This window comes from Symphalangus syndactylus, chromosome 2 (genome assembly GCF_028878055.3).
Source record: "Symphalangus syndactylus isolate Jambi chromosome 2, NHGRI_mSymSyn1-v2.1_pri, whole genome shotgun sequence".
Taxonomy (NCBI): domain Eukaryota; kingdom Metazoa; phylum Chordata; class Mammalia; order Primates; family Hylobatidae; genus Symphalangus; species Symphalangus syndactylus.
Window position 1 is genome coordinate 120,887,034 of NC_072424.2, and position 20,921 is coordinate 120,907,954.

General features: G+C 36.4%; 1 protein-coding gene across 25 annotated transcripts in view; it reads left to right on the forward strand.

Moving 5' to 3' along the window:
* AIG1 (androgen induced 1) overlaps positions 1 to 20,921 on the forward strand; it is a 321,750-nt gene that overhangs the window by 35,048 nt on the left and 265,781 nt on the right. Inside the window, exons 2-3 of one of the 25 annotated variants that reach the window (XM_055265897.2) lie at positions 1,397 to 1,531; positions 6,200 to 6,205. The exons of the other annotated variants lie outside the window; for them this stretch is intronic. Of the exons in view, the coding sequence (XP_055121872.2) occupies positions 1,397 to 1,531; positions 6,200 to 6,205 (141 nt within the window). The remainder of the gene's footprint in view (positions 1 to 1,396; positions 1,532 to 6,199; positions 6,206 to 20,921) is intronic. 25 annotated transcript variants of the gene reach the window in all.

Genomic DNA, 20,921 nt, shown 5'->3' on the forward strand with positions numbered 1-20,921 from the left:
CATTGCTTCAGAGTGAGACAACCAGCCAGTGAGTAGGGGAAAATGCCTTCTCAATAGAGCTGAGGTTTGTTGCATGGAGGCCTGCAAAGCACTATTGTACTAAATTGAGCTAGAATTGTACATACAAACATTTTCAACCATAGATCTGGGACTAGAATAGCACCCAAGTAAAAAAGTGACCGCTAGATAAGTCTCCATGTCCTATCTATTGAAAAATATTAATACTAGCATTAGACAAATATTTCCTTGCTCCAGGTTGATCAAATAGAAAAAAATAACAACTTTATGCAACCATTGAAAATTATTGTAGAACAAAGGAAATATATATCATCCTGAAAACGCTAAAGAAGAGAACACCAGTGAAAATTATTTACAATAGGTAACAAAAGAGTTTAGAAAACTGTTCAGAATCCTCACTATATTGAAAAAGGTGTAGTCTCAGTGAAACAGATCACAATGCCATGAGTTGAGAATTGAGAAATGAAAAGGCAACAGGATGAGTTGAAAAGGGGAGTGGCTGAGATGATGTTAGTTGTAAGACTCTAAAAATGCAATGGCAAAAACAAAAAAGGAAATGCAACAGCAAAATTAACATCCACAATGGGGGCAGTAAAAGGTAAAATTGATACTGTGGGAAACCAGATCAGTATGATGGAGAACAAGCTAAAGAAATTTTTTCAGAATTTAGAAGAAAAGGAAAAGGAAAATAATGAAAGAGAAACCATGAGGTAAAGAGAGTGGAACTTCAGTAACAATTGTTGATTATTCCTGAATAATAAACTATAGTAATTAGAAAAAAATAGTAAAACAAAATTGAAGAAAATTCCTAGCGCAGAAAGCAAAAAAAAATTAAAAGACTAGTATATGAATCGAAAGGTTAATTGTCTTTCAGGCAAAATGTGTAAGAAATGACATTTAGCTGGACTCATCCTGGCAAAGTCTGAGGTTTAAAATAATGATTAGCTATCATATAAGTAGCAAGAGCACTCCAGAAAATTACCTAGTAAGGAGCAAAAATTACAATTTTTTGGATCATCTAAATTTATTGTGTATTATTTAGACTCTGAGTCAAAGAAAGTAACAGAGCAACACCTAAAGAATTTTGAGGCAAAAATTATGTCTTCTAAAAATTTTATACCTAACCAAGTTATCTTCCTAAGATAATTAAAATATATTATCAGTTATGTAAGTTTTCAGAACATACTGTCCATATACCTCATCTTGTTTTTTCATCCTATTTATTACTGCATTTTTATTGAGAGGAATTAAAATAAAAAATTCAACAATGAAGTAGAAATGATATAAAGCTAAAATATCACTAATGCAGACTATTGGTCAAAAATTGAGCTGAGTTAGTGTGGTTTTAACTACAGATACTTTTTTTTTTTTTTTGGAGACGGAGTCTCACTCTGTCACCAGGCTGGAGTGCAGTGGCTTGATCTCGGCTCACTGCAACCTCTGCCTCCTGTGTTCAAGCAATTCTCCTGCCTCAGCCTCCCGAGTAGCTGGGACTACAGGCATGTGCCACCACGCCCAGATAATTTTTTGTATTTTTAGTAGAGACGGGGTTTCACCATATTAGCCAGGATGGTCTCCATCTCCTGACCTCATGATTTGCCCGCCTCGGTCTGCCAAAGTGCTGGGATTACAGGCGTGAGCCACTGTGCCTGGCCCTAGATACTTTTTAATGCTGTTTTCCTGGTTAAAGTTATAGAGAAATAATCTGGCCAGATATTTCCTACAGAGATACTACTTTAATGAGTACTTAAGAATTATTTGTTAATTAGCACCTGAAAGTACTGATCTGAATATGGGCTTTTCCTGCCTTCGATGCTGTTTACATGAATGAATATAAATTGATAAGCTGGCTAAGGTATCTCTTCCGAAATTTTAATATGCTTTTATCATTGGTCAGTTTCAAAGGTAAATTGCAGTCTAATTTAGGCCTATCTAGCATGAGAGTGACTAAGTTATTTTAAAGATCTCATCCAATCAGATGGCTTCTCTTCTTGCTCTTAAATTGGTGGTTTTAAATAGCAGAATCAAGAAGAGAAGATGAAGAGTGTTGTATTATTGTCACTGTGAATAGACTTAGCCTTAATAGCGCACAGTGGGAATTCCCTTGAGATTTCATTTATGGGTACAGTATCAGAGTGCTGTGCTGATATGGATGGCCAATAGATAAGTATACATTAATAATTGATCATTTCTTAGTGACTCTTCTGTCTTTAAAAAAATGATTTTAAAAGAAGGAATATCTTTCAATCCAGATACGGATCTCTATCAAATATAAGTCAGAGGTTAATAGGACTGTGTCATTGATACTGTAATACAATTGCAATTGCCTTATTCCTACTTTACATTTTTATTGAAAGTCAACCTAGCATTGTAATTTTAAAATGATTTTTTCCATCTTATACATTTAATTTTTCTATATATTAGCACAAATTAAACTCATAACTTGACTGTAATCAACATATATGAACCAATATCTGATTACCACAGAAAACCATTATTATATGACCTAATTTGATATTTAAAAAATTGTCATTAGTGACCTTAGGCACAAATAGAAAGAGAATAGCCCTGTACCAGCAGACTTACATTGTAAAGGAAAAGTGAAGTTTTTTTGTTTTTTTTTTCCCAAGAGAATGCCTATCAGATAGAATCTCCCTTGCTTTTTGATGAAGTGGGGCTTGCTCTGTTACTTTGTAGTGGGAGAATTTCTCAGACATTCTGCTGTAGCAAAAAATTTAGACCTTATCACCTTTCCCAATCCTACACCCCCTCGTTTCCTCATTTATTTTTCTTAGTGGCTTAGAGTGCATGGCCCAACCTTATAAGCACACCCCAGCATACCCTCATCATATCCTGTTTACCTTCAGTCTTACTCATTTGAAAAATCTATAATCCGGATTAAACTCAACTACTTGTCTACTCATGCCTGTACCCTAGCAGCTAAGAATGATTGCAGAAAATCACAGAAGCCTCCTGTGTGATCTTGCTTGATGTTTGTAACCACAAATATCCAATGAGCGCTCCGTACTGTGCTGACCAACCAGCTACTACACTTATCTAGGCAGTTTCATCTTTGATTCTCACAGTGCCTCTTTGTCACCTGTTTTCCTCTATACTCAAATCTTGGGCATCCCTCTCTAATCCTCTCACTCAGCTGTCTCTTTCACTCAGAGAACAATCTTCATATTAGCCAAAGGGCATAGTGATCTTGCTGCTTGTTTCAGTATAAGATGACAAAAGCAATCGGAAGAAGCTTCTACATTCTCCCATCATCAAATTTCTCAAACTACCTCCACTTGAAACTCTACTATACTTTCTCTCCTATTGCAGTAGAGGAAGTGTCTGTGCTTCTAAGGACAACTCTTCCATGTATACCTTGAAATCTATAACCTCATACCTACTCGAGCATTTTATTACTCAGAGTATCTCCCCTCCCTCCTGTGTTAGAGTTTTCCATTTCAACTCCTTCGTTTCCATCAGTCCACAAACATAGTGTGCTGTCATCTCTCATCTTACACAAAACAAGACAAAATAAAATTTGTCTTTGTCTTACATCTCCTAGTGTCACTCTATTTTTCTGGTTCTATTTTCAGCAAAACTCCTTGGAAGAAGTCTACGCTTCTGGTTTCCACTTCCTCTTCCTCCATTATCTCTGAAACACACTCTGCCCCAGTGAAGGATATCTAATCAAGGTCATCAGTAACCACTGCGTCAACACATACAGTGGCTAATTCTGATTTTTTACTTAAATAACTCACAGGAATGACTAGCCTAGTAACTAACCTTCTTTTTCTTGGAACATTTTCTTAAAACTTGGATTCTGGGAAGCGACATTCTTAGCTTTCTTCTGACCATTCTGGCTATTTTCTGTTTCTTCTTAGCCTCCCTTACTGGTTCCTCTTCCTCTTCTTAACCTCTCAATGTTTAATTCCTGAGAAATCAGTTCTAGACGGTCTTCCCCTTGTAGTCTACATTCACTACCTTGGGGAACTCAACTAGCATTATGGCGGCTTTAAATACGTTCTATGTGATGATGGTCCCCCAAATTTATATTTTGAGCCCCAGTCTCTCTTGAACTCTATATTCTTGTATCTAACCACCTGCTTTTCAAACTTATGTTAAAAAACTTTTCTTGATTTTACCTCCCAAACCTGCTTCTACTCCCTTATTCTCTATCTAAATAAATAGCACCCCATCATCCAAGACTTTTGTGTTGTACAACTCCAGGGTGTGTTGTTCTTATGGGTTAATTGCACCTTTGTTAGCATCTTCTGTGCATTTTTTTCCCATGGGTATCTCATTTATTTGAATTGGACTAAAAAATGCAAACCATTTGGCAGCTGTATTTAGCTCTTGAAAGTTTCAGTCTATCTAGGTAGCTACTATACTAATTACATGATGAAAATGATCAGCTAATATTCCTTTGTTTGAGAAATTGCCAAAGATCAGAGAACCATCTTCATATTGACTAAAGTGCATAACTCAAAAAATAATAATTTTAACTTTAACTTCATATCTTGGAAACATTTCAGTGAAGAGTTTTTGATTTAAAAAGAACATCAGTTTTCACTTACATTTAGGATAATAACCACATAATATTTTTTGATTCCACCAAAAATGGCCACATTTGTTTTTTACTAAAAAGTAGTAAATATCAGCAGCTCTTTTTATTTGCTGCCACTACTGCAGAAAGCTTCATAAACTCTTCAGCCAGAAATATTGTAAAGATCAAAGAGCTTTCAAATGAGTTTCTAACTAACAACGTAGATACTCTCTCTGCATTAGCCAAACTTGCTATGCTCTGTTCCGTAGAGCACACCATATTCTAAGCAAGACAGGGATTATTAAAAAGTTAACCATGGAATAAATAATCAACATAAAATACTATGCACAATATGTGCATAAGTTTTAAAGCTAATTATAAAGATAATTTTACCTCTACTGCTGTTTTCCATATCATGTTACTTTCCCAGACAATTTTGCCTCCTGCCCTGAAGTAGCTGCCATCCTGAATTTTGTGTTTATCTCCTCCTCCTTTTTTAGTAGTATATACCCCTAAACAAAGTATTGTGTTGGTTAGTTTTGCTTGATTAGGGGCTTCATAAAAGTGGTATCATTATGAAAGCTTTGTTTATCCAAATAGAAATAGTGTGTTTAAGTGGGGTAAGCTTGGCAGAACAATGGACCATTGTGATATCATTTACATGCTTATGTTTTTTATTGCTTTCAGTACTATGTAATTTGGTCTTGTCACTGATTAGCCAATTAGGAATTGGAAGGATGATATGTAAATGTTACTGTCTAACTGACAGAATGATTTATTAGAAGTATATATTTGTAGAGTTTCACCTGCTTTGTTGTTTGGGAGGCCCAGTGCCAAACCCAAACACAAGGGTCAATGGCAGACCTGTGGCCAGCAGTTTATAAGAAAATTCAGCCACAGTTGAATTTCATTCAAGTACGGTTTTGTTTGCTTGCCAGTGGTGTCATGCTGACTTTAGAATATATTTACCTTTTCTGTAGTTTCCATCAGCATTGTTGATTTCAGCACGTATGGATATAACCCGTGGGTCCTGATGCCACCCACTGACAGCCTTGGCTTGGTTTTTGGCCCTGCTTGTGCTGGTACTTTCTATTCTTCCAATGTCAGTGTTTCTACTCCATTCTTACTGCCAAATGGATCCTCTGAACCGTAAGATTTACATGAAGAGGGCTTCCGTTTGCTCTTGGAAAACTCTCTGTAGCTTATTGACCTAGGTTGTTTCCTTTGATTTCAGGGATGGGAGAGGTTTTGTTCTCATTAAAAATATTCTTTTGATTTCACTATTTTGTCTTAATGTGATTTGGATAGAAAAATGCTAAAAATATTGCTCTTACAAAGAAAGCAGAAAAAAAGAAGGAACTGATATTTGTCCATAGCTCTAATCAACAAAATTAAAAAGCATTCACTTACTTTAAGAAATAATAGGAGTCATTTTTAGAAAATGTGTTAGTTAAAGCTTACTAAGTTTAATCTTCTAATGTCTTTATTCTCTTTATTTTAAAGAGACATTGCAACCCTCTGTAAAGATTGTGTAAGATGCTAATGGAGAGAAGATAATAATATGGTCATACTTAAAGTTTTAAAGCTTATTCTTTTTTTTTTTTTTTTTTTGAGATTAAGTCTTGCTCTGTTGCCCAGGCTAGAGTGCAGTGGCGCTATCTCCACTCACTGCAACGTCTGCCTCCAGGTTGAAGTGATTCTCCTGCCTCAGCCTCCTGAGGAGCTGGGATTACAGCCACTCACCACTACACCTGGCTAATTTTTGTATATTTAGGAGAAATGGGGTTTCACCGTGTTGGCCAGGCTGATCTTGAACTCCTGACCTCAAGTGACCCACCTATCTTGGCCTCCCAAAGTGCTGGGATTACAGGCATGAGCCACCGCACCCATCCTATTCTCTTATATAATTAATTTAAGCTCACTCTTATAAAATTTTCAAGCTTTATTTCATGTCATCTTTTTATGCATGCCTGAGAGGTTATTTTTCATATAATTCTTTTTGCTTACTGATGCTTTAAATAACTAGTGTAGGTAATGTTTATTAAAGTGAGATGTCAGGTTGCTGGCTTTCATTGTTGAAGAGTCTGTTTTAGGTGAATAAGGAGAGAAAATGAGATAATGAGGTGGTGCATATAGTAGCATCTCGGAGACCACTGAGACCAATGCACGAAAATATCCTGGAGTGCACAGTCCATCAATTCCAGTATGAGTAGCCTGCAAGGATGATCCACATCAACATTCACAACATTGTGTAAATTACACTAATTAAGTAATCACTTTGTTTTTCTTCCACCATTTTAGAAGAATTTCCAAGGAATTATTGGTTGGGGGAAAGAGGGATAAGTTGGAATAGACAAGGAGAGGAAGATAGGATTAAGGGTCTAGATTCCTTCAGTGAATGGTGGCTCTGAGCAGGTAGGGATGAAGGGGAGGAGAGTGGAGACTCTTAGAGGACGGCATGAGGGATAGAGCCCTGAAAACTGGGGAGACGGCATCCAGAGTGGTTTGTCAGGTGTGACACCATAGAAACTGCCTATTGTGTTGGACTTGGGAGACTTAGGGGAGAGGGTAGGAAGCGGGTGCGGGATAAAAGACTAGAAATTGGGTTCACTATATACTGCTCAGGTGATGGGTGCACCAAAATCTCACAAATCACCATTAAAGCACTTACTCATGTAACGAAATGCCACCTGTTCCCCAAAAACCAATGGAAATAAAAAATTAAATAATAATAAAGACTTCTCTAAAAAACAAGAAAACAAACAAAAAAAATCACTTGGGGAGTTTTTATAATTTCTAATGCCCGAGTTTCCCTTTATATCAATTAAATAAGAATTTCTAGTGGTAGATATTGGCATCAGTATTTTTCAAAGATTTCTCAGGTTATTCCAATGTGTTAGCAAAGTTTGGGAAACAGACCTAGCTTATGCTATTCAGTCTCCTACAGTATTAATATATTCCTGAAAATGTGTAAGAGTAAAGTGATGTTTTTTTCTGTTGTAGAATATGTTCATCCCTAGAGAACTTAAAATACAAATATTTTATAGCTTGCTTTATGGACGTATTATTCACTATATTGATAATATTTTATATGACTTTATTGTTCTTTGTTTACTTTTGAACACAATCTTGTGGATATGTGGTGCTAATATTTTTCTCTTTTGGCACACCTATTTAGTTCCATGTTTTCTCAGAATTAAGTTTATAAGACTGAAGGTTTTTATTCTTAAAAAAAAAAAAAAAACCTATGTGACTCCTCAATTAATGTCCGAGAAAATATTTTCAGCTGGAACAGAAGGACGTAAAACATTTCATGAGATATTAAATGGAAATGCATTGTTCAGGGCCTCTTAGGATATATATATATATAATATAATATGTATATAAAATATGTAACATATATAAAATATATATCATATAATACATAAAATAGATATAATATATCATATAATATATAAAATATATATAATATATCATATAATATATAAAATATATATAATATATCATATAATATATAAAATACATATAATATATCATATAAAATATACATCATATATAAAATATACATCATATATAAATATATCATATATAAAATGTACATCATATATAAATATATCATATAAAATATATATCATATAAATATATATCATATATAAATATATATCATATATAAATATATATCATATATACAATATATATCATATATAAATATATATCATATATACAATATATATCATATATAAATATCTATCATATATACTATATATCATATATAAATATCTATCATATATACAATATATATCATATATAAATATCTATCATATATACAATATATATCATATATAAATATCTATCATATATACAATATATATCATATATAAATATCTATCATATATACAATATATATCATATATAAATATCTATCATATATACAATATATATCATATATAAATATCTATCATATATACAATATATATCATATATAAATATCTATCATATATACAATATATATCATATATAAATATCTATCATATATACAATATATATCATATATAAATATCTATCATATATACAATATATATCATATATAAATATCTATCATATATACAATATATATCATATATAAATATCTATCATATATACAATATATATCATATATAAATATCTATCATATATACATATCTATCATATATAAATATCTATCATATATACATATATATCATATATAAATATATATCATATATAAAATATATATCATATATAAAATATAATTATATATAAATATATAATATAATATATATAGGGTCATAGAACATAACCCGGGGAGATTATATTAATTGTCTATCTTTGCATTTAACATGTAACAGTATTCTAGATAAAATAATAGTGGTTGATATTGTTTTTTCATCCTCTCTCTACTCATTGACATTTCGATTTGGTTAACAGATAACTGACTTAAAAAAATTAAAAAGTTAGTTATGAGCAGAGACACATGTAGACATGTCAAAATAGTCCTGTATTTCCATGTCAAGCCAAAGGCAAACTAAAAGAAGCAAATAAAACTCCATACAATAGATTTTTACTTTATTTTATTTTTTTGTTTTATCCCAGAATCCTGAAGATTTACATTAGGTGAAAATCTAGTGTACATATATATCTTAGGAAATGGATATTAGAGTACAGTCATTACTAGAGAATCTGTTCTTCCAGAAAGTATCACTAAATTACACATTTAAAACCAGGACAAAGTCAATGAAGGAACAGTCATTTTTATTAGTTGACTTATTTCTTTGATAAACACTTTCTGAATACCAGTGTGCCACTCTGCTAATTTTAGTAATACAATGACAAGTAACACACAGCCCCTGCCTTCAAAAATATTGTGATGTAATGGGGGTGTCAGGCCCAAACAGTAGCATAGAAGTATAGTGAAAGAGGCATGTACAGTATATTACAAATGATTAAAAACTCTACCCCTTCCAATTATTGTTGGATTCTAAGGTAACATTGATTAGCTAAATTAAGTCCACCCACATTAGGAGCCACACTGCTTTGTGGAATGCATATATCCATTCTGCCTTTGCCCTGGGGAAGTCAATGGCTGTATTTAGAAGTACACAGTTTTAGCACTTTGAGGTCATTTATAGCATTGACAAAGTAGATGTGATAAATACAGAAGTTTTCTAAAATGAGCTACTGAACATCCTTCTTCCTGATAAGTTCTAACACAAAATTGTTCACTTAAAGGAGCATTACCTGGGCCTTTGAAGAGGTTTAGTCACTGGCCAGGATTCATATTAGTAAGTGAATGAAAAGTACTCTACTCAAAATGATTTGCCTTCATTTTCTGCCCTAAATGGAAGGAATTGACAATGTTTCTGATTGCTGTTGCTGCTGGTGGTGATGATGGGAAGAGATTTCTGTTTTGATTTTAATCAACCACAGACTTGTTCCCCAGAAGCCATGTGATCAGCAAATTTAGAGGTGAGGGTTGGTTTATACTGGTTTCTGAGAAAGGCCCCTTTGTTGCCTTACTACTCCCTCTTTGGGACCTTTTTAATTTAAGAATGAATCTTGTAGCCAACCATTCTGTGGAAATAGAAATGATGCTACAATTAAAAACAGAAACATTAAAAATTTACTGTGCTTAGAGCCTGTTACATAAAGGTCTTTACCTAATACTCCTCTCATCCCTTCACAGAAGTATATGAAAGACTCTGCCTCTCTTTTAATTATGAGGGTGAAGCTTCTTTCTGACCTTGCTATAGTGAAGGGATTCCTTTCTCCATGAGAGTCCCTCTTTCCAGGCTAAAGATGCCATCTGTGCAGAAATTTAGTGGTTGTTTGTCCCAAGTGGGCATTTTGTAGTTCCAAAGACCTTGAGTATGTGACATTTGTTCACCATAGACGTCTTAGCCTCTCCCAGGTGTGAGCTCTTCTGTTTGTGTTTTTATGTTTTAATGCTGGATCAGAGAAAACATAGAAACTATAGAATACCCTGAGTGTAGGGCTCATGGCTATAATCCCAGTACTTTGGGAGGCCGAGGCAGGGAGGACTGCTTGAGGCCAGGGATTCAAGACCTGCCTGAGCAACATAGCAAGCTTCATCTCTACAAAAATAAAAGATAAAAAATTAGCTGGGCATGGCGGTGTGCGCCTGATGTCCTAGCTACTTGGGAGGCTGAGGCAGGAGGATCACTTGAGCCTAGGAGTTCAAGACTTTAGTGTGATGTGATGCTGCCACTGCACTCCAGCCTGGGTGACAGAGCAAGACCCTGTCTCAAAAAAAGAAAAAAAAAAAGAATATTCTGAATGTGTGCAAGAGATATAGCTAGTAGGCCTCGAATTGAACCCCAGAGGTTAGGCTTGTGTATGCTGGGCATAAAATGGCATATTAACAGTTAAGCTCCACTAAGGTAAGATCTCATTATTCCTCCCAGCTCATTGCTGCATTTCTACATTTTGATAAAATTTTGAATAAAAATAAGGGCAACATGGCACAGACCAGTGAGATCATAGCATAGTAGTGAGGGTGTGGTCAAGCCAGGGTAAGACAGATGGTTGATGGAGCGTCCCATGCCACAAAAGCCAGATAAATCAAAGACTGAGAGAATGTGCATGACACCACCACGGCCGGATACACTGAAACAGCCTTGTGAGCGCAAAAGAAGACCCTGCATGTCACTCAGAAGCGGGTGTGAGTAGTGTTCAAGATGAGGTTGCTGAGGAACCCATGAGAGTGAGCCAGTAGGGCATAGGCCTTCACACACCAGGAAGCACAGAAATCTGTTGTGCATTGTAATGATAATATCGGTCACATCCTTAAGTCCAAAATATTTGTCTAGGAGTATCATAGCTGGAATGCTTTTCTCAAGCTGACTATAAACACTATGGAGAGTGGGTTTTACTGAGAAAAAAACTGCCGAACGATATCAATATTTCTCCCACAGCTCCAGAAAAAATGTGTCCACAAGCACAGTCCTATCCTTGAATTGGCAATATAAGCGAAGTGGATCGTTTTAGGTTAGGGGATGTATTGCTGAGTTCTCTAACTTGTCTTTTGGACACTTTGAGTAGTCTGGGTTCTGCCATGGGGCTTTGCTTTGAAAGTTAAGGACAAGGTCAGGCCCCTCACACAGCTATCATATGCATTCAGTGGTGGTAGTACATGTTCCTTGAGGTTTTAGCTCTGCAGGCAGCCGACTTCCACAATGGGCAGATGGCAGGAACAGGGGACTGACTTTTGGAAATGGATGGTAGGAAGGGAGGCCATTACGGAAATGGTGGCTTTTCCACAAGGATGCCCAAAGGTCTGGTGAATGGTTCTAGTGAGCTTGTGTGTTTTCCCACCCCGCTCTGTTCTCATTTTCTTTATGAATTGTTAAAGATTGAATTGTGTCCCTCTAAAATTCATGTTGAGGTCCTAACCTCAGTACTTTGGAATGCAACCTTATTTGGAAATCAGCTCATTTCAGATGTAATTAGTGAAGTTTAGATGAGGTCATCCTGGAGTGGGGCAGGCCCTGAATCCAATGTGACTGGTATTCTTATAAAAAGGAGAAATATGGAAACAGACACGCACACAGGGAGAACACCATGTGAGCATGAAGGCAGAGATGGGAGTGATGCTTCTACAAGCCAAGGAACACGGAAGGTTGCCAGCAAACCACCAGAGAAAAGGTATGGAACAGATTCTCCCTCACAGCCCATCCTGCCGACATCTTGATTTCAGACTACTGGCTCCCAAAACTGTGAGACAATAATTTCTGTTGTTTAAATCATCCAGTGTATGATGCTTTGTTATGGCAGCCCTAGCAGACAAATGCATGGTTATCTGTTACTTGCCTGTCTCTTCTAGGGCACTCTACATTCATTGAGGTCAGGGACTATGTCCTGATCATTTCCAAATCCTCATCACGTATAGCAGTCCTGGTACACTTAGGAGGCCTCTGCAAAATATTTACTGAATACAAAAAGTAGGTATGTTGATTTATGCCAATAAACATTTAGCTATCTCTCAAGTAGGAAAGCATATATACTGTTCTCCCAATTCGCAAACTCATTTCAGTTTAGCAACCTTGACCTTGGGTTAGGTTTGGGGTAACTTCCCTGTGTCTTAGTCTATTTGGGCTGCTATAAGGAAATATCATAGACTAGATGGCTTATCAGCAACAGATTTATTTCTCATAGTTCCCTCAGGTGGGAAGTCCAAGATCAAGGAACGTACAGATTCCTTGTCTGATGACAAGGAATGATGGCTTCCTAGTTCATGGACAGTAGAAGGGAAGGATCTCTCTTGGGCCTCTTTTATAAGGACACTAACACCATTTATGAGAGCTCTACCCTCATGACTAATCACTTCCCAAAGCTCCATCTTCAAATACCCTCACACTGGGTGTTGAGTTGCAACATATGAAATTTAGAGGGACACACATATTCAAACCATAGCACCTTGATTAGTTTTTTGTCTCCCTAAGTCCCATCAATGACCCTCATTATACTATATTTAAAAAGTTAAGCCTAACAACTTTCATAGTATCCATAGGTAAGTGAAGTTTTTGTACTGTAGCACTGTTTTAGGAAAGCCTTTGTTAAAAAAATGTGTATAGGCAGTATCACGAATTTGATTAAGATTTTCTTAAGAAGAAAAGAAATTATTTAATTTTCACACAAATGAAGGATATTTTAATATAAAGATACCTACTCATTGTGAAGACATGTCTTGAATAAATAAGGAATATAAGTGGACAATTTATTTAGACAGATAAAAGTCTCCAAAACATATTACCATGGATGCAGACATCTGTCTTCTAGATTGTAGAAGCTAGCTGTATAAAATTATGGTGATACATGAGTGAACTGAGATATTTTTAAACTATAAGTGAAAATGTAGGTCCTTAAAAGTAAACTAGAATAAAGCTTCCTTCATAACTGCAAGCAAAATATATATATATATATATATATATATATATATATATATATATATGCCAGCTGGCTATATCTGGAAACCTCAGTATCTATTTACTTGAGTTTTAACCTTTGTGCCAAAGGGCTGGGAAGCAGAGGGAAAGGAGGCTGAGTGGAATGAGATGACACAGGACAGGAAAGAGGGGAAGAATTCTAGGTCAGAGGTGGAAGGGACATATTCTGTAATAGTTTTCTGAGCCCTTGAGTTAGAAGTCATTTCAACTAAAATATCCTTCCACCATGATAAGGTGGAAACATTTTTAACTTCGTTTATATTTTGTGTGTTCCATTTTCCATGGTTTCTTGTGTTTCTTCTAACAGAGGGAAAAAGAGAATTATTTATTAAATTCCTGATCCAGTTAAATATATGACAGACAGCATGATTTTACATAAGACTTTCTCTGGAAACTGATTTGCTTGATTTACTGTTGTTTTAAGTTGGCTTATATGTTTTGCTTAAACGTTTAGACCTGTCAAAATGGCCGCTCAAAGCTTTGATGCCAGATTGCGTCTCTCAACTGACAGTTAAGTAAAAAATAGTTTTAGAATATAGGCAAGGTCTTACCCTATGTAACAGAAGTGACTCTGCAGACACTTTTCTCTACTGTTTGTTTACTGCATAAGCACATTGTAACGGGTGTGATTTAGAAGCACTAGACTCAAATCTGTTTAAAAAACATTCCAGATTTACTCTACTAAAAATACTAAGAGAAAATTTTCTTTAAGATTTCTTACTTGCTACATAGCATTTAAGAAAAATTACTCAATGTAAGAGAGTATCTTGCGAAACCTAAAACCAAGTGAAAAGACTTGGAAAACATCTCCTGACCACGATGGTCAAATGTTTGTGGTGTCTATTTGATAGCACAACAAGCGAAATAGAATGCCTTAACTTTTCCTTTTCCCTGATCTAACCTCTGTTTCTAGGAATAAAAAAACAGAAGGGCAGTTTGCAGCTCAGAGATTTCTCACTTAACTTCAGCTGGGATGGGGCCCAGAATCTGGCTCTGGTGTATAAAATTACACTTTTAACTGTATGTGAGGATATTAACACTTGCCTTCGCCAGTTTTCAACAGACACATATATGTGGGATGCATGTAGGTATTTAACTTTCTAAGATATTTATAGTTAGAAATGCCTTTGAAACCCCTGGACTATGGGTGTTTTCCTGTGGAATGCCATTGTCCTGTTTATTTGTTTACATTCAAAGCAGTGCACACATCTTATATGAATTGACTACAGATTACATTGTTCTGTTTATTTATTTATTTTTATTTTCAAAGCAAACCAGGTATATGGAGAAGTCTTATATGAACAGCTCGATGAGTTTTTAGGAAACACATCTGTGTAACCACCACCCACATCAACATATCAAACATCACCAATACCCCAGAAGCTACTCTATCCCTTCTGTGTCATTAGCCCCTCAAAGGTAACCACCATTCTGACCTCTGTCACTGTAGATTATTGCTGCTCATTCTTCAATTCTAGAGAATTTCCATAGAAATTCCTATGGTATTCTGTAGGAATCATGCAGCTTACATTGTTGTTGTTTTTTTCCTAGATTCTTTTGTTCAGTGTATGTCTGTGAGGTTCATTCTTGTGGTTATGTGTTCTTTTTCATTACTATACAGGACTGCATTTGTTCTTTTTCATTACTATACAGGATTCCATTTTGTATGTTTTAGAATTTATACTCCATTCTATTGCTGATGCATTTTTGTGTTGTTTCCAACTTTCAGCTATCAAGAATAATGCTTCTATGAACGTGCTTATACATGTAACATTGGTACACAGGGATATGCACTTCTGCCGAGGAAGAGAATTACTGGGTTATAGAGTCCACATATGTTCGGCTTCGTGGAGACTGCCAGTTTTCCAAAGTGGTTTTAGCAATTTACATTCCCTGCAGCAGTGTTTAAAAGTTTCAGTTATCCTGTGTCCTCACCAATGCTTTGTAGTGTCAATGTTTTTTTCTGATGTTTTTTTTAAATTTTAGCTATTCTATTGGCTATGCAGTAATCTTTTGTTGTGATTTTAATTTGGATTTCTCTGATCACTAATATTGTTAATCATTTTTATTTCCTTACCTGCCATTTGAATATTGGTCTTTTTAATGACGTGTGTGTTAAAGTCCTTTGCCGTTTAAAAATATTGGGTAGTCTTTCTTTTACTCTGGCTTGTAGAAGGCAAGTTTAAAAAAAAATAGTTAATTTTCAGTTATATACATGACAAATACATTTTCTTTCTTTATGGCTTATCTTCCCCCTTTATGACATCTTTTGATCAATTGAAGTTCTTACTTTGAATGAAGTTTACCTTATTAATCCATTCTATTATTGCATTGTTGTTTTTTGTCGTTTTCAGAAATATCTACCCAATCCAAAGTCATGAAGATATTTTCCTGTGCTGTCTTCTAGAAGCTTTGTCATTTTGCCTCTCACATTTCTGGTCTGTCTGGGAGTGATTTTTTTTTTGTATAATGTGAGGTAGGAGGCAAGGATCATTTTTTCTCACATGGGTATCCATTCTTTTTCCCAGTGGCAGCTTTGCCATATAGCAGTTGACCGTTTATGTGTGGGTCTGTGTCTGGACTCTGTGCTGCCCCACTGGTCTATTTACCTGTCCTTGTGCTGATACCATACCATTTCAATGACTATAACTGTAAATTAAATCTTGATATCTGGTAATATAGGTTCTCCAACTTTGTTCTTCAATATAGTTTTTTCTATTCTTGAGCTTTTGCATTTCCTTGTAATTTTAGAATCAGCTTGCCAAATTTCACACATAAAGATTTAGATTATTAATTGGGATAACAATGAATCAATTTAAGTAGAATTGACATTTTTCAATATTGTACCTTCCAGGAACCTAGTAGATGCCTCCATTTCTTAAGTCTTCTTTCACCTTGTCAGTAAAGTTTTGGGTTTTCTTTGTGGAGGGCTGCACATCTTTCACTGGCTTTATTCCTAGTTATGTGTCCTCTTTTTAGTAGAGAGCTACTTCTAGTTTGTATAGAAGCAAAATCTTCCTTTACAGTCACACCCTTAAACAAAACATTATAGAGGAACTATTTTGAAGCTGAAGAGAGGAAGTGCCCTTGAACCTTGAGGAGGAGGTGCGGGGTTTTTTTTGGTTGTTGGTTTGAGGTAGGTGAGATGCAGTATGTCTTGTCCAGATGGAATCTTTGGAATATCCTTAAAGGCAGCAGATGTGTGTGGGAAGAATGACAGAGTATATTGAGAAGCAGACTTAATGCCTTGAGTAATTGCATAGTTGAATGAATAAACCAATGCATATTTTAAGTATCCGAAGTACATTCATTGATGCAAAGCAAATGACCATTCTAAACATAGGTTATATCCTGGATTTACCTTCTTAAATCTTTGATTTACCATCCCCAGTTGCCAGAGATAAAGTTATAAATTAAATGATTAAAATATTATCAAGATAATTGAGTAAGGGATACATGGTTTAGATTTACCACCAATTATATTTCCCATTAAATAAGAAACACTTTGGAATTTAATAACTCATGCGTGAGTCAGTGACAGCATACTGTTTTAGAGTTAAAGTCTCTTGGAGCTCCTGCTGATTACTACTCTGTTTTTCTTCTCTTTCCCAATCATGTTTTGGGAAGGAATATTCCTTCTTGCTGACACCAGTGTCTCAGCTCCAACTCACTTCTCATACCAGCCCCTGACTCCTGACATCCATCAAAACTGTTCTCATCCTTAAGACCCAAAGACCTCATAATTGCCAGATTCAGTAAAGAAGTTTTCTTCCAGTTCTTTTGACATTTGAGATTATCGAACTATTCCTTCTCCTTGAAACTCTTCTTTTGTGGCTTTCTTGATATTTATTCTCCTTTCCTGATCTCCTTCCTACCTCTCTGACTCTTTCTCAGGCTGTCTTTATTCCACAAATGTTGGTATTGCACATGGCCTGCTTCAGACTCATTGCTTCTTCATTGTGAATTCTCAGTCTGATGGAACTCGTTCACTCTAGATGTTTTTGAAGGCTTATCCTGAAATATCCTACACTACAAACACGTATGTCCAACTACCTGTTGGACCTCTCCATTTGAGTGCCCCAGAGACACTTAAAACTTAACATGTCAGAACAGGAAACATCTTAACATGTTCTGCACCTTGGTGAATGCCACCCTTTCTCCTGGGCCAGCAGCCTGGAAGTGGTTATTGACTCTTCTCTCTTTTTTATTTCCCCATGTCTGGTGACAACATCCAACTCGTTTTCCTCCTTAATAGCCTTAATATCTCTGCGGTCTTGACCCTCTTCTCTATATCTGTCTCTTTTTTCTCTTCCCAAATAGCCTTACACCTGGCTTTTTAAAACAGCCTTCTAACTGGCCTCTCTGCCCATTCAATATGGTCATCCTCCAATCTCATATCTGCTTTCAAAATGATCTTTCCAAAATGTACTACTTCTCTATTTAAAACTCCACAGTGGTTCTATTTTTCCTTCAGCACAAAAGCCAAGACCTTCAAAATGGCTTTGCAAACCTAGCCATAAGGGAGCTCCTTCTGCTTCTCTAGTCCCCTCTTGACACTACCCCTTTTCACCTGCCTGACCTGTTATCCAGAGCCCCTGCAGTTCCTCCCATCGCTCTGTGCCTTCCCTTCATAAATACTCTGCTTCTGCCCAGAACAGTCACCTCTGTCCACAACCTTCTTCTGTGGATGGCTTCTTACTCATTCTCCAAAACTCACCTTGGTTATGTCATGCTCTAGAAGGAACCTCTTCTCATTTCCCTGCACACACCAGTCTGGAATATATTATATTGCATCATATGTGTTTCTTTATCCCACTCTGAACTTTTCGAAGGCGAAAAACACATCTTTCACATTTGTATCCTCCCTCTGCAGGTGCTTTTAGAAATAGGCACTATGTTAGGCTCTAGGGATGCAGAGATGAATAAGACATCATCCCTGCCTATGAGGCTCTCATAGCATAGAAAGTAAAACAGAAACATCAAAAGATAGTTACCATGCAGTTTGACAAGTACCAGATGACAGGTATTTTTAAAACATGGAAGATAGAGCACCTGATTCTGGGTCTGAGTGAGTTCTATTTAAGTGTATACAAGGATTATTTGAGGAATATGGATGGACAAATAATCCTCAGAGTAAATATCCTCTCCAGGAAAACTCCTGGCAACCCCATCACCCATTTCACCAGTTGATCTCCAGAGACTGTACATTTTTTATCTTCACGTGTAGAGAATTGCATGGGAGATAAAATATTAACAAATAGGACCCAAACATGTAAATAAACATGATATGGTTTGGTGGGAGAGGTAACTGTATTAAGCCATATTTTAGGACTTAGTTGAGACTTGAAAAAATAGGCATCTTATTTTGTGTGCTCAGGAGCTGTCTGACAAAATCCTAAGCCTGACTGAGATCATAGTCCACCCTGACTTTGTCTAAAAATGTTGCTGACTGGCCATGGTGGCTCACGTCTGAAATCCTAGCACTTTGGGAGACTGAGGTGGGAAGATGGCTTGAGCCTAGGAGGTTGAGGCTGCAGTGAGCTGGGATCATGCCACTACTGCATTCCAGCCTGGGTGAAAGAGCAAGACCCTGCAAGATCCTGTCGCAAAAAAAAAAAAAAAAAAAAAGAAAAAAAGAAAAGGAAAAAAAAGAGAAAAAAAGGCATTTGCCTTTGTGGTAATAAGAACAACTTAAAGCCTTGAAAGATCCATCCTACTTTTTCAGATACAATGTTAAAAAATTATTAAAGATTTCCGGCTGGGAGTGGGGGCTCACGCCTGAAATCCCGGCACTTTGGGAGGCTGAGGTGGGTGGATCACGAGGTCAGGAGTTCGAGACCAGTCTGGCCAACATAGTGAAACCCCGTCTCTACTAAAAATACAAAAATTAGCCAGGCATGGTGGCACGTGCTTGTAGTCCCAGCTGCTTGGTAGGCTGAGGCAGGTGAATCGCTTGAACTCAGAAGGCGGAGGTTGTGGTGAGCCGAGATCACGCCACTGCACTCCAGCCTAGGCAACAGAGAGAGACTCCATCACAAAAAAAAAAAAAGTTACAGATTTCTTTTCTCCAAGCAGATTCATAAGCTGTCCCTTATGCTATGAAACTTACTGGAACGACTTTTTGGTTTGGTGAGTTTTCTTAGGACAAACTAAATTTTTTTCTTAACCTAATCTATGTTTATCTTAGGTAATTTTTTTTTTTTTTTTGAGATGGAGTCTTGCTCTGTCACCCAGGCTGGAGTGCAGTGGCATGATCTCGGCTCACTGCAAGCTCCGCCTCCCGGGTTCACTCTGTTCTCCTGCCTCAGTCTCCTGAGTAGCTGGGACTACAGGCACCCGCCACCAAGCCTGGCTAATTTTTTGTATTTTCAGTAGAGATGGGGTTTCACCGTGTTAGGCAGGATGGTCTTGATCTCCTGACCTCATGATCCGCCTGCCTCGGCCTCCCAAAGTGCTGGGATTACAGGCGTGAGCCACTGCGCCCAGCTGTAAATGTTTTCTTAACCTGTTAAACAAACAGAATTTAAAACCTAACAAATAACCCAAATACATAGGTAACTGCTTTCATTTCATGGCCCTGAATGGCTGGAAAGTTAGTAGAAAAGTGTATCTTCAGGTTGAGCTTTCAAAACACATTATCTGTTTTCAAAAGTCTTGTATGGGTAAAATATTTAATGTTTGGTTTTGTTTTGGTTTTGGTTTTCTCCTAAAAAACCAGTGTGACTAGTTTAAAACAATGCTAAATAATTCCTAAGGGAAAATGCTGCAAGAACCTTTCACATAATGAGTTTACTGCCTTAGCTTGCTGTTTTAGTTACATGTTTTCAAGAAGTTCTCAGACATGTGAATGGAAGAACATCTCTGATTCCACTTTAAAATAGATGAGAAAAAAATGCACCAACGTGGAAGTGGTGGCAGGCAAAGAAGAAGAAATGAACAATATGAGGGCAGCACTATTTTTATTTTATTAAGGATTAGACATAGTGCATTATAATTGGAATAAAACGTTCAGGTTGTAAGTATGTATTTTTCCACTTGAAAAAGTCAGTTAAACTAAGAAACTATTCAATGGGTGTCAGCTGGCAGGTTCTGGATCAATAGAACATAGTATCATGGCATACTATCTACCATTATAGTATCATGATCATCAGTTATTTGGAGTATTCTGGCTAAATGCTTTATTTCTAAATCATTATTTCTTCTTATGTGTTTTAATAAATTTGAGGTTATGTTATATGTAATATGCTTTTCTGTGCCTCTACTTCTTCGTCTGTGAGACAGAGATAGCTGGAGTCCTGGCTCGTGGAATTGTTACGAAGAGTAGATGAGAGGGGTGACTAAAGTGCCCAGCACAGAGCCTGGTGCCCAGTCAGCATTCA